The sequence below is a fragment of the Hakea prostrata genome, chromosome 9 (assembly GCF_041222555.1).
Source record: "Hakea prostrata isolate BN-2017 chromosome 9, UWA_Hpros_2, whole genome shotgun sequence".
NCBI classification, from domain to species: Eukaryota; Viridiplantae; Streptophyta; class Magnoliopsida; order Proteales; family Proteaceae; genus Hakea; species Hakea prostrata.
Genome location: NC_142608.1, coordinates 16,556,120 through 16,573,063, shown reverse-complemented (window position 1 = coordinate 16,573,063; position 16,944 = coordinate 16,556,120). Strand labels below are relative to the sequence as shown.

Sequence of the window (16,944 nt, the reverse complement as noted above, 5' to 3'; positions counted from 1 at the left end):
TTTCCATAACTTAATTCATTTAGTTTGGGGAATAATGACTATGGCTTTTCATCTTTCAAGCTAGTTAAAGAGACATAGAATTCCTCTATAAATAGGGATCCCCCATTGGTGAAGATGGTAGTTGTGATGTGTTTTCAAAGAAGAATGTTAAGTGTGATTTAAGAGTCTTCTTAAAACGTTTGTGAGTTCTGTTTCGAGTTTGGCTTCGAGTTTGGTTTCGTGTTTGGTTTCGTGTTTGAATCGTGTGGTGATAGAAGGAAGGCACATGTCAAGTTCGTCGTTGCGATATACTTTGTGCTAAGTACATCGTTGTTCGTTGTTGTATCCTAAGAGACAGACGTCTATTGAATCCTCAAGCACACTGTGGAGGGGACGAATCTGTTTTAAGGAAAGCGTCTGACGCGCCTCGACGGTTTTTCTTTACTCTTCTTTTTCGGTTCAAGTTCTGTCTTTCCGGATCTTCTCTTAATTCTTTGATTCCCCTTATTATATTATCAATTTTGGCTAACATGAACAACCTCAACCCGCACTGGTTCGGGCTGGTCCGGGCCAGCCCGTGTGTGGCCTGCTAACCCGAACCGTTTGGCAAACCTAGCCCAAACCCGAACCAGCCTGTTAAATTTTAAATAAATATAATAAAATAAATTTAAATGTAAAAGACTGGAAAACCCCAAGTATCAATTTGTTTTCTTTAATTGTTTTGCTTTGGAATATGCAAACAACAAGCCTATCAAAGCCTTCACCATTTGAAAGATGGGTTTAATAAATATTTAGCAAATGTATTATCATTTGAAAATCTTTTAATGCTTTATTTTGATCCATTTTTACAAGTGTCAGGAAGGGGGAGGAGAATAAGCAGACAACCCATTAAAATTCATCAAGATGCCAGCTTTTTTTTGTATATTAGTTATATAGTTTTTATTTCTTTGTAGAAAAAAAGTTTTTGGTTTTGAACACTCAACACAAGAGACTTTGAGAGAACTTAATGCTTATATGTGTTCACATGCTCTTGATAAATTCCATACATCAACAAGGCACTCAAAACATACCGCTAGTAAACTCGAACCAAACCGTTAGTAAACCCAATTCTAAACCGTTAATCAACTTGAACCCGCACCGCATCGACTCGAAACCGTTATTTTCTTAATGGGCCGTGTTTGGGCTGAGTGTTTTTCAGCTCGAAATCGGACCAACTTGAACCGTTGACACCCCAGGGGTAATCCAAAATGTTAGCAAGTTTGCGTGCCAGTTTGCATGCACCTCGATTACATCCTCAGAGAGAGTTTTGTCGTTCACGAGGGTCGAACCCATGCTTCTCCGCTAAGATGTATGGATCTTACCACTCGACCAACCTTGCATTGACACTAATAAAGAAATGTTTGCTACATGTTTTTTTTTAACTGATTCTGAACCTTCAGATCGGAATATTCTATCAATGATTCTACAAAGGTTCCAAATCATCATGCATAATTGGACTGGAGCACACTCATCAGACGTCAGCTGGAGTTTTGGACCGTCAGTGCGGCTCGCTGCCGGTGTAGCAGTGGCCTATGAGTAGTTCACCATCGCATTACTGCCAGTTGCTGCTGAAGATGCTTCGACAGAACCGGGGACCGGCGGAACAGAGGAAGGAATGACACTTCCAAGAATCGAAAATATTATAGTTAGAACTTGAGAAGACAGAATTGAAGAAGGTAAAGGGGTTAAAAAATGGTCGATTCCCTGTCGAATGCGCCTTTTTCTGAATTCCTTATCTGATGGTTGCTTGCAGATTTGATGTATCTATCTTGACGATGGTTTGCGAAGAATAAGATGAAAAGGGATCAAGATTTTAGGAGGGTAGCAAATACGAAAAGGGATGTCTGAGGCTTCCGCTTACAAGGATTATCTATCCGGATTCGCCGCCGGGATTGCTACTGTTGTCGTCGGTCATCCCTTCGACACCGTTAAAGTTTGTTTTGTCTTGTTACTCTTTAATTCTTTCCTCGGTTATAATTCTGCATTTTGTGACTGCAAATTCAACAATTCCTCGACTGGAATTTAGTGATAAATCCGCTAATTTAGCTACCTTTTGTATACTCTAGCTTTTACTTCTTGGTATCCAGTAGAACATTCTTAAGAACTTGAACAATTTGAATATGTTGGAAAATTATAAAATGATTCTATGTATGTTGATTGCCCTTTCCTTTGGCAACTGCGAACTTTGAGAATACAAGAGAGAAGACCTGAACTGTAAAACCTAGCACACATGAATAAGGGCGTTATGATTGTAGAAACTTGCTCGAACTCCAACTCGACTGGTTCCTCCATCCGTTAATTGTTGGTTAAATGGTCAACATTGAGGGTTTAACGGAAATTAAAACGTAACTACTCTATTTGACATGGTATTTGAAGTTATTAGCTTGAAGAGTTGTAGGTGGATAACAAAGAAATAATTTTGTAGAGAAAGTGACCTAAAAGCTCAATGTATTTAACCTTTAAACCTGAATCTCTACCAATTCCATTTTGTTGGGATGATTGGATACAAATGAAGGATCTTAGGTTTATAGCAATCTCATGGGATCATTATATTTTGGTAGTGGTTTGTCTTATGACAGCCAGTAAAGTTTTCATGTTCATCCGTCACTTGGGTTGGAACAACAGATGACATACAGTTTATAAATGGAATCTGAATTTACTAAATATAATGCACCTCCCTAGTCTGTTGACTATCATGATGATATGCAACCAGGGAATCATCCCAAAAAACTTGTACTAAATGGATGTGTAAAATGGTTGCAGAAGATTATTCATGCAGTGAAATAATTCCAAAACATAGGCACACTCATTAATTATGGTTAGGAACACAACCTGTTTTGGTTTTCTAGAAATCGTAGTGATCTAAGGTTGCACTTCGTGTGATGGTTTAACAGCTTAGATTGTAGCATGAGGTTGTGGCATTTCAGGTCTAAGGGAGGCTAATTTCTGCAAATTGCCCAAAGCTGGGACCATCTGTAATCCAACCCTCCTACTGCAAAGCTAGAATGCACTGGGTTCCATGCAATGAGGGAAGAATATTCCTCATCTCAAGTACTCCAAATAAAATGGGCATTTTTATATCTGACTTGTGATTTATGACTTTATGACACCTTTCTGGGAAAGAAAAAAAAGGTCATCCAATACAATTATTACCAGAATAATGACATTTTTTTTTTGGGGTAATGCCAGATGATGACATGATGATGCCTTTTTGGGAAAGGAAAACAAGTCATCCAATACAATTATTACCAGAATAATTACATTTCAGAACTATAAAATTTGAGATGTTACATCTTTTCTTTTACTTTTATGGTATTTCATTCTTTTTAAAAACTTCATTATTGAACACATTGTTGATTTGTTTGTGATGTGTCAGTGTGTCACTAATGTTCTTTAATATGTGTTAGTCACCATTTCCCTCAGTCAGATGTGCATTACATCATCACCTAAACTGTGTTGTTCTACATGTAACAGGTGAAACTACAAAAACACAATACTGAAGCACATGGAATTAAGTATAAGAATGCATTGCATTGTACCAGTAGGATTCTGAAGAATGAAGGAGTATGCTTCTTGATCCTTTCCCTTTTGAGATGCAACATCTACTTGCTTTTTCTTTTATTGAGTGTATGATCATAATGGGTCTAATAGCCTCCAATATGGGATCCAACCAACTGTTTTGATGGACCTTGATGGTTTTCCTTTACGAACATTGGAGGATTGTGTTACAACTTACAAATGCATTGATGTAACCACTTTGAAGAAATACATAACAAGGATAAAGCATTTAGCAAAAGAATTATTGTCTGTTGATATACATTGTTGTGGCCTTTTACTTAATGCTATGAGCTTTTGGGATAAGCGGTTGTAACAGGGTATTAGAGCTAGGAGGTCGGTGTTCAATCACTGGTAAGTGTAAACAGTATGTGCCATGACCAGGTGTTGTTGGTAGAGCCATGTATGCCTTAGGGGTTGTGGGGCGGGGGAAGGGGGTGATGGGCGTTGACGTATGTTCATTGTTTTGGTGTTACTTAACAGCTTGAGCTTTAGGGACTAGTGATTATAATGACTAAGAAAAATGTAAATTATGGTTGACATTAACTTAGTTATTTCTAAGTTGAGTTGTGTATGGATGTGATATCTCTCATTTCAACAGACTTTCTCACAGGACGTCTAAACCACACTGCTTCACTATAGTGCCCATATTCAATGGGTATAAATACGAATCATAAATCCACTTCATAACAAAGACATTTTTGACGAGTAAGAAGCATTGATTAGGGGATTGTTCTAGTGGGATTTTCATTGCTGTTGGAAATTTTGGGTAGTTACCAGTGGGAAAGAAGTGATCATTTATGTTCTATGTAGTTAGGAGAATTGTTCAACTAGAATTTTATTTTCTGTCAGAATATTTGGGGAGATTCCAAACCTATACGGTTCCATATTATTGGTAGTTGAATATTCTCTAATACCTATTGGACTTTAAGCGATGCTGATCCTTGATGGCTCATATCTTGTACTCTCTATTTATTTATTTATTTTGGGATGATTATCTTATTCTATGTTATTTAAACCTAATCATTGATGTTGGATTATGTTGAACTTTCTGTAGTTCAGAGCAGTTGGTTTACCATTTGGCCATAGAATGTAGTGTATATTGACAGGTAATTTGTTTTCTCAATTTTACCTTGTTCTTTCTAAACAGTGTCATTCAAAAAGGAGAAGCGATTTCATTGCTGGTCTTATACTGGTTGTTCTTTTCTATTGATTACTGATAATTACCATTCATGTACCATATCCAAGAAGTATGCGTTGTAACTAAGTCAAAAAAGGGAAAACTACAAAGAAGATTAGAAAAGAAGGGCTATACAATTAGGATGTATAAGACACTACTTTAAGATATATAATTAGAATAAGGAAACAGCAGTTGTAGCCTGAGATCAAGGTATCAAAACAGTCTCTCAACACAAATTATTGGGGTAAGGCGGTGTAGGAAATTGCCCTCCCTCATGGACTCTGCTTATGCGGAAGCCTTCAGCACCGGCTTCGCCCTTTACTGAGAATAAGATCAATTAAATCGATGCCCTTATTATATGATTAACTATTGATATACACATAAAACAACTGTCTTGTCCCAACTTAATTTGGTTGCTACATGGATCCTTACCCTCTTATGCATGTCTTTCATCCCCACTTCTATTTGAGGTCTGTCTGTATCATTTAGATCCTTAAATCTGAATCACATCTCTTCGTACTTGATCATCCAAAGCTCTCCATTGGACATGATTATGCCACCTCACACAAATTTCTCATCACTTACCATGTATCGGAGCTACCACCAAATCAGCTCTAACATGATTATTTAACAAGTCAGCTCTAATGTGGTAATTTATTAGTCAACTCTCCTAGTTTTGCATTTCACTATTGTCAACATGCTCATCCCTGTTACACTCATGTTATTTATATGATGCTTCTTACCCCTTGTTCTTCCCCATTTCTTGTTTCCCTTTTTTTGATTCTTTTCTAAAGGAATACACCAATCATACAATATTGTGGACACACCTGTCCCACCTCATCTATCCTATTTTAAATTAACTATCATCCTCTCTATCACTTTTATTTATGATTGAGTTGAATAATAAAAATAATTAGTTTGCAAAGTTTTCCCCTCATCGTTTTATCCGTTCAAATGTAACTTAAGTTACACACCATAAACTCAGTCTTTGTGCTACCCGTCCTAGAAACTTTTGATTCCAAGGTTGGTCTCGATAATTCCTACTCAGTCTTAATCCTTGCTTTTGTCTCATCCACCAGAACAATATCATCAGCTTTTTGGTTAAGTCATCTATTATAAGTTCAAACAACTAGTGTACATACATTTTACCTTAAAGATATGTTTTAAGTTCTAATATGGTGATGAGACTTTATCTTGGTTAAGCAGATGTGCCCTTGCCTCATGCTAACTGAGAACTGCTTTGGTTTGGTTCAAATGTTTATTGGGCAGTCCCTGTGTTGTGTCATATTCTACATGTAAAATCTCCTATTTATGGATGATTATCCTTAGCTAAAAAGCTTTCATTTGTTGCCTATGCACTGAGACTCTATGAAGGAATTAGTTTCTTGTCCTTCCTTGGTTGGTTGACTATTATGCTTATGGATGAAAACCAACTACTTACTGACAGAAAAGTTGTAATTTTGTGACACGTGGCTTTGATGTGGCATTGTGGTAATTAACCACTATGTTCCATGTGGATTGTAGGGCTGATTGTATTAGTAATGTGAATGCTTTTTCATTTTTATTAAAAACTTAATAAAAAACAAAGTTGAAAATCAACACATTTTTCTCTATGCCAGTTTTTGAATCTGCCAGTTACTAATTCATCGCAGAGATCTCATGTAGAAAACATATACAATTGGTTCTGACAGATGGTTTTAGGATTTTCCATTCAGTATATCTATGCTGTATTACAACCAGTGCACAAATTGAGTCACCTTTTCATCTTTCTCGAACAGCATTTTCATGCTTTGACTAATGCTCCATTGTGAACAAGTGGTTACGAGTTAGAGCTCTTGAAACAGCCTCTCCATGAAACCAGGGATAAGGCTGCACAAATTATGACCCTCCCCAGACCCCCAAGTGGTGGGAGCCTAATACACTGGGCACCCACCCTTTTAACTAATGCAGAACTCAATTATTCAGGTTGCATTTAATGTTTAGTCTGACAAAAAAATGCTTCACATTTGCATTGTGTGGGGATTTGACTTTATTTTATTCTAAAATTATTTTAGTCCATTTTATCATAGTGAGATGAATTGATTGTCAATGTTATAGGTGAAAGGTCTTTACCGGGGTGCAACATCTTCATTTGTTGGGATGGCAGTTGAAAGCACACTTTATTTTGGCATTTATTCGCAAACAAAGCAATCACTTCAGGTTTTTATGCATTAAGAAAATGAGCTGAGCTTGCTGTTCTCTGGTTTTATTTGGCACTGTTGGCTGGTGACTTACTTCTGAAGATATGTTTCTTTTGTCTACGGAAAAGTTTAATTAACTAATATTACATTTTTGCTATGCTTCTTACATAGGGAGAAGCGTGTAGTAGTAGACCACAAATCCAGGTCATTGTTCCGGCAGCAGCTTATGCTGGAGCTATAATCAGTTTTGTTTTATGTCCATCAGAGCTGGTGAAAGTAGGTGAATTCAAAGAAACTGTGCTTGTAATTTTCCTTTTACTTTTCATGTGACATTGAACTGTTTCAGTGTAGGATTCAAGTTCAAGGGACCGATTCTTTAGTTTCCAAATATGATAGATACAGCAGTCCTCTTGATTGTGCTGTTAAAACCATGAAGACTGAAGGGGTGAGAGAAACTCTTTTCTTTCGGAACACATAATTAAATTACTTTAATTAAACAAGTCCATCACAGGTTAAGGGTATATTCCGTGGAGGTCTGACAACTTTGTTGAGAGAGTCTATTGGGAACTCAGCCTTCTTCTGCACCTATGAGTATAGTCGTTACTACTTGCGGTCACAACTGAGTTCCATCTCATCTGCTCATGATGATCTGCAAAACGCATTTAGTGATGTACTGGTTGGAATAATCAGTGGCGGGCTTGGTGGTGTGGCTGTAAGTATTTGATAACCTTTTAAATATGTATCAGAGAAACAGGAATGTATCTGAAAAGCTGTTTTTTTATTTTATTTTTTGGCAGTTCTGGTCGACTGTTCTGCCATTAGATGTGGCAAAAACTATTATTCAGACTTCTCCAGATGCTAGTAGGAACCCATTTCAGATATTGAGCTCGGTATTAACCTCTTGTCATCTGTAGCTTTCTGTCTCTCCATATTGTCTACTATACAATTGGTTTGAGTTTTTGCATAAATTGGGTTTCATTTTTTATACATGTCTCTTTTTACAGATACACAGAGTTGCAGGCTTCAAAGGGTGCTACGCTGGTCTTAGTCCTACATTAGCAAGAGCATTTCCTGCAAATGCTGCTGCAATTGTTGCGTGGGAGTTTTCTGCAAAGATGTTAGGGATTAAGCGCGACTGAAAACGGGAACTGGCTTAATGTGAATGACTTGTGTTCGTTATCCTTCTATTTCAGCATTTCCATATGGCTGTTTGTGAGTCCTTCCTTTCCTTGCAATATTCTTCTGAAAATCGGAGGAGAATTTGTTCAGTGTACGCAGTAATTTTTAGTTGAGGCTAGATTTTGGCAGTTGGGAATTCATTAGAATTTTTTTTTCTGTTCTCCCACACCATGGTGGTCTGCTCTATGTATGACTGAATTCCAACTTCCAAGTCCACAAAATAAATTCATGTTGGTCTTTATAAATAGTAGTTGCTTTCTGACGGTTTTTGATTCTTTATGCATCATAGCTGATGTTAGTCATAACATGGTACTCAATACCTGATATAGCTAATCGCTTCCTCAGTTATAAAAGTAATTCATATTTATTTTTTAAAAACCACCGAATTGACTGCGACATTGTCATCATCCATCCATCCTTGTGGATCCTGTGTGCTCGATCCGGATCCTGTTGTCCTTCAGATTTAATTAAAACAGAACCCTTAGGCTGCGTTTGTTTCTTGGAATAAAGGTGGTGTGGGAAAAAAGGGGGGTGGGAAAATTCTTGAAAAATGTGTAAATTTCTTACTTTTCTTTTAAACCCTAAAATGGTAGAGTGTTTGGTTGCTTGGGGTGGAAAAGTGGGAGACAAGGTTCCTTGAATCAAGGAACCTTGTCTGCTGATGTGGCAGTTCAACTTTTCCACCCCATGCTATTTTAAAACCCCACATATTTGATGGAATTTTGTGGGAAAGTTGGAAAAAGTAAAAAGTGGGACCCACCCCATATCTTTTCCACAAAACCCTTTCCTTTCCTTTTCTTCTCCCTCACCCCACTACATGTGGGATCCATATGTTTTTTTTTCCCACCCCTTTTTTCCCACCCCACCTTTGCAAACAAACGCAGCCTTAGGTTTTCTTCACTCAAGAAGAAATTTTGGAAGGGAACCGGCATGGTAAAACCAGTGAACTATATTTCGGCGAAATTCGCCTGGTTCGAAGACTAGCGAAATAAAAAACCCTTCGAAATCGATATTTTCAAAAGTCGCCGGAAAATCGCCCGAAAAAGGGTCGATTTGCCGGCGAATTGGCGAAAATTCGTAAAACTTTGCGAATTTGAAAGTTGAAAGGGTAACAACATAACTCAAAATTAACAAACTAATGCAAATCAGTCAAGTTTCCGGCGGTGAAGAAGAGACATACACCCGCAGAAGGCAAAACTACAGAAAACCACAATGAAATCTCACGGCGGCAGAATGTAAGAAAAAAAATCCAAAAAAAATGCTTTGAATCTGTACTAGAAGCTTGAAGAAAAGTATGATACGAAATCGATTAAGCTCAAATGGCCGATCAAATGAATTCGACGATAACATCAACTTCCCTGAAGCCAAATGAAAAACCGGATATGCGATCAGAGCAAAGAGGGAGAGCTTAGAGACCGGTGACGCGACCAGAGAGAAGAAGAATGGCGGTGGAGATATTTCGTTTGGATTTTCTTTTTTACTTTTTCTATTACTTAAATTGAAAAGATAACTTACACTTCACGTCTTCACGTGCTTGCCTGTTTGGTTTTATATTTTTTATTATTTAAATTAAAAAATCAACTTACTTAGTACACTCCACGTGCTTCCTGCCACTTTGCCATTAATTATATCACTTCGAAACATGGCGAGATTTTTGTCAATTTTCGCCGAAATTTTCGGCAAAATTCGCCAATTCGCCTGGAATTCTACTTCCCTTTGGGTAAAACATATTATCGAAATTCGGCTGAAATTTGAAAATGTTTTGGTCAGAATGGCCGAACGAGATAAAAATACAGGCAAAAACTGCTAAAACTTCGCCGTGTATCTCTTTTTTTCGTTCGAACCTTCGTCTCCATTTCTGAAATTTGCAGGAAGAAACTTCTAATTTCTGCTACTTAACATATTATAGAAGAACCCTTAGCACCAAAGCCCTAAACCGATAAAGAAGATTGAAGCAGTAGTAGAACTGAATGTTGTGAGGTACTTCTGTGTACAGAAAATGCTACGTAAAAAGTAACCCCCCCTACATAAGCCTAGCCTGTAGAATCACTCCTTCAGCTGCAGAGGAAGCTCAAATCTTCAAAACCAGCAAGATGAGTTGTACCCAATCCAAGATCGAGAATGAAGAAGTTGTATCTCACCGCAAAGATCACAAGCAGTTCATGAAAGATGTCGTCACCGCTCGTAACGCTTTTGCCACTGCTCATTTTGCCTACACCATTGCTTTGAAGAACACTGGTGCTGCACTCAACGATTATGGCCCAGGTGAAGTCCAAGAACTCCCGCCCATCTTAGCAAGCTCCCTTGGCGAAATTAAAAATGGAAGCCCTTTGTCGAGGAATTGCAATTCGACAAAATGATCCGGATCTTCTCTCCATTGACTAAATAGTCCAACACAAGGGAAAAAAAATTGAAAACCTAATTCCCCCGAGCATTGCTTGTGCGATCGAGGCAATATTTAATGATTGAAGAGGAATTTTTGGAGATCGAATCTTTGATGATAGTATTTTAGTGTTGATACAAACTTCAGTGTTGCACTTTAAATGCGCAATTTTTTTTTTTGGAATAAAATGCGTATATTATATAATATTATATACTTAATAGTAGATTACAAACGATAATAACATGACCACTCCTATCATCATGAACGATGTCACTCAGATGGTGTGGCAGATGTCTAACAAGCAAAGAAATCTTAGTGTAATCTTGGACATGGTTAGCCAAGAAGTCTACTGCAACATTAACCTCACGTAAGTTATGAACAAAAACATAATTAACAAAGGCTTCGCAAATGTCCCCTATGTATTCCAGAAGATCATGCACACACTAGAGCGCCGCATCAGGATTAGTAACTTAAGTAACTGCCTGGGCGGAATCACTCCTTACTTCCACCGAATGAAAACCCTAGTTTATTGCAGTTTGTAGTCTCTTTGCCATGGCTTGTAGTTCCATTCATAGCACATTATTGTCTTGGCAACTGGCTGCAACTGCAAATAAAACTTTCTCATCACAGCTAATTGCACCATAGCCACCATAGTTAGAGTGCACAGATCCATCACAATTAATGGCTATCCATCCCTCTCGAGGCCTGGACCAAACTAAATGACCTTCCTGCGGATGGAAGTAAGCCATGTTAATATCCCAAGAATTAAAAAATCGACGATGCTCTGCACTATCCATGACTTGTCGATTTTCGCTATGATAACGATTTCGAGAATCAGAGAAGATACAACAAAGTACCAGTTATGTATGAACCTCTTCATTATATAAAACTTTGTGCTACCTATGGTCAAGATCAAAATCTCGACCGTCTATTTCGCTTTTCACCCACTTGTGAAAAGGACGGTCAAGATCAAAATTTAAGTTGAGATCTCGATCTCTATCCTAGGCAGTAGGTTCTGCACATTAAATGCACAACATTCAAGTTCATTTCCTAGTATTGTGGTCAAATGTTCAGCTTAAATTTGCAATTAGAGATTCAAGCTTAAGAACAAGACAATTTTCGAGTAGTTGCAAACTCGAAGAAAGAGAGAGAAGAGAAAGTATCTTGATATCATTCATATCTTTTTTTTTTTTTTGAACAAAATTCATATCAATTGATTACAATGAACTTCCTTTTGTAAGTTCTAAGGAAGAAATCAGTTACGACTAGTTAGTTTCATAGTCTTCCATTCATGTTGGTGGTTTCCCTACACGCTTAGCTGGCATCATCTCCCTTGCATGTGTGCTTTTCTTTTGAGGCAGATTGGGAGACTATTGAGGCTGGAGTTGGGCTCTCTTGTAGTGAGGCTGAAGCAAGGCTTCTTTGTTGGGTGTGCGCTGGGCTGAAAGGCAAATGGAGTTGCTTATCAGGTACACAACAGAGAAAGCAGAGATCAGCAAGCAGGAATCTGTTTGGGCGCTGGTATTGGGTGTTTCTCCAGGAATTCGTGGAGGTAGCACCTACGTTTTGAGTAGCAGAGTTTTGCAAGCAGCATCCACTATCAAATCAGTTGTAGTTCCTAACTAATCAAACCCAATGGAGATCAGAAAACTCTGGTACAGCATCGGATACGAAATCAAATCTTAATAATTCTCTCGTATTTCTAGAAGCATTAACTTGGCACCTTCTTTTGCACCTACAACTGCTTCGGTTTCCTTCTATTTAGGGTTTTTGACATCTTTTAAGTCTTCACCTCTCTGATTTTCGCAGGACTCCATTACTATTTCGTCAAAGGAGAGAATATCAGGATCAATTCATCGAATTGCACTTCTTCAACAAATGCAAAACATCATCTTTTTGGGGGTTAAAAGTGACCTAAGTTAAATCTTAGGGAGTTTAGATAAAATTACCCCCTTTTTTTTTTGGAACGAACGATTTTTATACATTGGAGTTGAGGGTATTACATAATATACCATCAGACATAATCAGACCACAGTCACTTCACTAAGAGATGTAGGTTTTACCAACCAAGTAATCCTAGATGACCTGCCTAAATGAAAAAAAAATTAGTTGAAATAATAAGAAAACCAAACTCATGGTAGATTTTTATTTTACTTTTTTGAATTTTTTTAATTTAGGTACCTATTTAAGTTGGACTGAAACTCTTGATTGTTCACTTGGGAAATATTACTGATTTTCTAGTTTTCACAAATCTTAAAATTACCTACCCACAGGCCATAGTTAGCCTTCAACCATTTTTTATTATGTTTCAACTTGAAATGACAATTTTGCCATTCTTTCTATAAAATTACTTTAATACCCCTACCTCTTCACTCTAACTAAACAGTAACAAAAATACTAACAAAGAGAGTGTGAGAAAGTATACATGAGAGTGAATAACAATAAATCAAAACCAAATTTTGAAAAAAAAGGGAAATAAAAATTAGAAGATTTAATGGAATAATTGAAAGCTTCGTGTTTAACCAGTAATCCATCAGTTGATTGGGTGGCAATGGAGTGTTATTATGGTCTGTGATAAGAAACTTGTATATACTAGGGTGGACTCCTGCACTTTTGCTAATAAAGATGAAGCCGTCCAAGAAGGCGTGGTAGATGGTGTTTCTTTTGCTAAGACCAATTTACTATAGCTTACTCATCTATGGATGAATTCATCCAGCTTGGTGACAGCAATACCCTCACCTAAACAGGAACCATGGCCATACTATTTTGTACATCTTCTCATCCAACTAGAACTTCATTTTTGGTAGAAAAAAAAAGCTTCATTCTAAAGACGGTAAAACTGAGGCCGTAGAGATCAAATCTATAAGCCAGGAAGTGGAATTAGGCCAAACAGTCGCTACCGCCAGAGACATCGGCTTTCCTGGATAGGTGGTCAGCAACAGAATTGACCTGCCTAGGAATAAAGTTAAAATTACATGGTTCAAAATAGGGAGTAAGATGTTTGATATCTGCAATGATGGGCTCAAAGTCTCTTCTAATTGGACCGGCATTTTGAATGTAGCTCAACACTTCTTTGCAACCTGATTCGATGATGACCTTTGCAAAGCCTTCACCCAAAGCATATAGGATCGCCAGTTTGATTGCCAGAGCCTCCCCAATTGCTGCCGATTGAAAGGAACTGGTTTTGATGCTGCTAATCTCACTCGCCCTTGTGAATCTCTAATGATTAGCCCGAGGCCCATAGTTGGCCCACTTTCTTTGAAGCTGGCATCATAGTTTGCTTTGAACCAACCAACTGGAGGAGCTTCCAACTTGGGATTTGTTGGGGGCAAGTCCAAATTTCTAATGGGGCCCATGCTTTGATGCTGAGACAAATAAGGTCTGTTGGATTGATTGGGCTTTTTAGCTCTCCAAAATTCATCATGGGCTTGTACAACCTTATTTGCTACATCTTCTGCCACTTCCATAGGGTTTTTGTTTTCCTTTCTAAAGAGCAAGTTGTTCCTAGCTAGCCATATGTGCCAATATATGAAGAGACAAACTGTAGAACTTGTATGTCTCCTCTTTAGATCTCATATTTATTTTCCTCAAGCCTTCCAACCATTGCTCCAGTGAAGGATTTGTTGGTGGAGTATAACCAAGAGGGCAAGTGAACCATAAAATTTCCTGCAAATGGGCAGTCAAACATGATGTGATGAATATCTTCTTTTGCATTCAAACATCTTTGGCGTTATTCATCCACTTTGAAGTGTCTTCTAACCATTGCCTCACCCGCGGGAAGGCCATCAGCGCGTGCTCTCCATATGAAATGCTTCATTTTCTGTGGAGCTTGACAATTCCATATAAATTTCCAAGTGTTGCTATCAATAGATTTTCATCTAGGTAGATGAGATGATTTAGCTCTTTCTTTGCTGTTTTGTTATTTGGCATTGATCACAGCATGGTAAGCACTCTTGACAGAGAAGTTTCCTTTCTTGCTAGCACCCCAAACCTACCTATATTCTCTTGGGAAAAGGCTAAAATGATTTTTTTTTAATGTTGGTTGCATCTGTTGGGTGGAAGAAATGTTCTAGTAGCTCCCGTTTCCATGTTCTATTTTCAGCATTTATCAACTCTTCAACTAGAGTCAGTTGGCATCCATCCAGCCTTGGGAAAAGGATTGTGTAGTCCTTTGAGTTTGGTATCCACTTATCACCCCATATTTGAATTTTGTTGCCCTTCTCCACTTGACAAACAAGATTATTTATTAGCACCTTCTTTCCTTCCATTATACTTCTCCAAGCCCATGATGGTTGATTCTCAATTTTTACATCATGAAATTCTCCATCGGGGAAGTAAATTGCTTTTGTGAACCTTGCCCAAAGAGTATTAGGTTTACTCCATAATCTATAGGCCACCTTAGTGAGTAGAGCTATATTTTGACTACTTGAATCCTTGAAGCCAAGGCCACCTTTTTCTTTAGATTGACATAGTCTTTCCCAAGATACCTAAAGTGTTTTTGTTCTTCCCATATTCCACTCTCCAAAAGAAATTTGCTGTTTCCTTCCTCAAGTATTTATGGACATTTTGAGGGATTTTGAAATGGCCTCTTGCAAACTGTCAGAGGCAAAGGTGACAGCTTTCAAAAGTGTATCTTTTCCTGCATATGACAACAACTGCACTTTTCAACTATCAAGTTTTGCATTCACCCTGTCTTTCAAATATGCAAAGGTATTAGCTTTAGAGATACTAGTCTCTGGCGGTAAACCCAAGTGTTTGGTAGGTTCCTTCTTGTAGGACACTTTAAGAATTCGGGAGAACCACTTCTTGAATCTAGGTTGAGTGTTGGGGCTGAACACCAAGCTAGATTTGTGAAGGTTTATAGCTTGCCCACTACCTCTGCAATATATATCAAGAAGGATTTTGAGGTTGAAGATAGTCTGTAACTTTTAATTCTGAGAATAAGAGAGTATCATTTGCGAAGAGCAGATGTGAGATACTTGGTGCTCTATTCCTCACACGTATACCCTATATATTTCCTCTATCTTCTTCTTGCTTAATGAGGGACCTAAGCACTTGAGCACAAAGAATAAAACTAGTTGTGGAAAGGGGGTCTCCTTGTCTAATGCCTCTTGTGAGAGTGATAGTGGGTCTAATGTTACCATTGATCAATAGATTATAATTGATTGAGGTGATGCAACTCATAATCAAAGAAACCTGTTGTTCACAAAAACCAAGTTTAAGTAGAATTTCTTTAATATAGGTCCATTCTAACATGTCATATGCTTTCTTCATGTCTAACTTTAGGCCCACCAGCTTCTTCTTTCCTTTCCTTTTTTTTTTTTTTTGATGTAATGGAACAACTCATGTACCATAATGATGTTGTCAGAGAAAGCCTCGATGGTACAAATGTTGATTGGTAGGGGCTCACCACCTCTGGAAGGATAGATTGAAGTCTGTTGGCAATGTTTTTGGAGGTCACCTTCACTGCCACCCCTGCCAAACTAATGGGTCTATATTTATCTGCAGAATCTAGAAAAGGAACTTTAGGTATCAAACAAATATAAGATGAATTTATGTTAGGTTCTATATATCCAGAAGTAAAAAGTTCATTAATAAAATTGATCAAATCGTCCCGATCACAGTCCCACAACTTTTGAAAAAACATTGGGGGGAGGCCATCAAGACCAGGAGCATTTGTGTGAAATCTTAGGGCATAAAGCATGCATTTTATACACTTAAAGTGGAGCTACCTTGGATTTTATGTTATTTTTGTAAATTTTAGGACTTTTTAATATTTAAGCAAACATTTGGAGTTTTTATATGAAACATGCAATTTTACACGTCAAGAGGTCCGTTCAATTTCTCAAGTGTAAAAATGAGCCTAATTTGGAGCATGATGGGCTAAATATGTGATTATGGGCCAACTCCAAAATATCTTAGAAATAAAGAAGAACATGGAGAGAAAGAGTCCTTGCATGCTTCAATATTTTATTTCCTATTTGGGACTTTGATCAAATAAGGAAAAAGAGGAAAAATAATCATATTCAGAGAAGGAAGAGGGGAAAATCCCGTTTTTGAGTATCTCTGTCCAGTTTCGATCAATCCCTTCATCGAATGATCATCTGGTGTCCGATCGAGCTGATTTTTGGAGGAGAGCTTCACGACTTATTGACCCTCAAATACAGTGGTGAAATTGTGCATTTGATATTTCTAAGTTATTCCGTTAAGTATGCCAAACCCTCATTGATTGAGTCAGATTGGAACTTTGAGTTTGATTCAAATTCTGTCAAGAATCATATCCTATGTAATCTAGGAAATTATTTTATAAAAGGAAAGCATACTTCAGCAAATGAGAACGTTTCTGGAGCTTGGAGGAGCATACTTTCTTTTCTCTTTAGTTTGTTTTAGGCCGTCTACAATTTTTCTTTCTCTTTAGTTCATTTAGGCTTTCTCTAGTTTTATTTGAT

At 37.7% G+C, this 16,944-nt stretch overlaps 1 protein-coding gene across 1 annotated transcript; it reads left to right on the top strand.

The window, feature by feature from the left end:
* Positions 1–1,506: 1,506 nt before the first annotated feature.
* Positions 1,507–8,560, top strand: MBAC1 (Mitochondrial substrate carrier family protein). The gene is made up of 9 exons (XM_089169062.1): positions 1,507–1,694; positions 1,772–1,951; positions 3,493–3,582; positions 6,851–6,952; positions 7,105–7,209; positions 7,280–7,378; positions 7,445–7,645; positions 7,731–7,823; positions 7,938–8,560. The coding sequence occupies exons 2-9, from the start codon at positions 1,859–1,861 to the stop codon at positions 8,070–8,072; spliced, it is 918 nt and encodes a 305-aa protein (XP_089025188.1). The 5' UTR covers positions 1,507–1,694; positions 1,772–1,858; the 3' UTR covers positions 8,073–8,560.
* Positions 8,561–16,944: the final 8,384 nt, after the last annotated feature.

Bases quoted from the DNA above. Each gene is read 5' to 3' on its own strand.
- MBAC1 (XM_089169062.1), top strand. From the start codon at position 1,859: ATGTCTGAGGCTTCCGCTTACAAGGATTATCTATCCGGATTCGCCGCC. The intron at 1,952-3,492 runs GTTTGTTTTGTC...TACATGTAACAG, and splicing joins ATCCCTTCGACACCGTTAAA to GTGAAACTACAAAAACACAA. The intron at 7,379-7,444 runs GTGAGAGAAACT...AGTCCATCACAG, and splicing joins AAACCATGAAGACTGAAGGG to GTTAAGGGTATATTCCGTGG.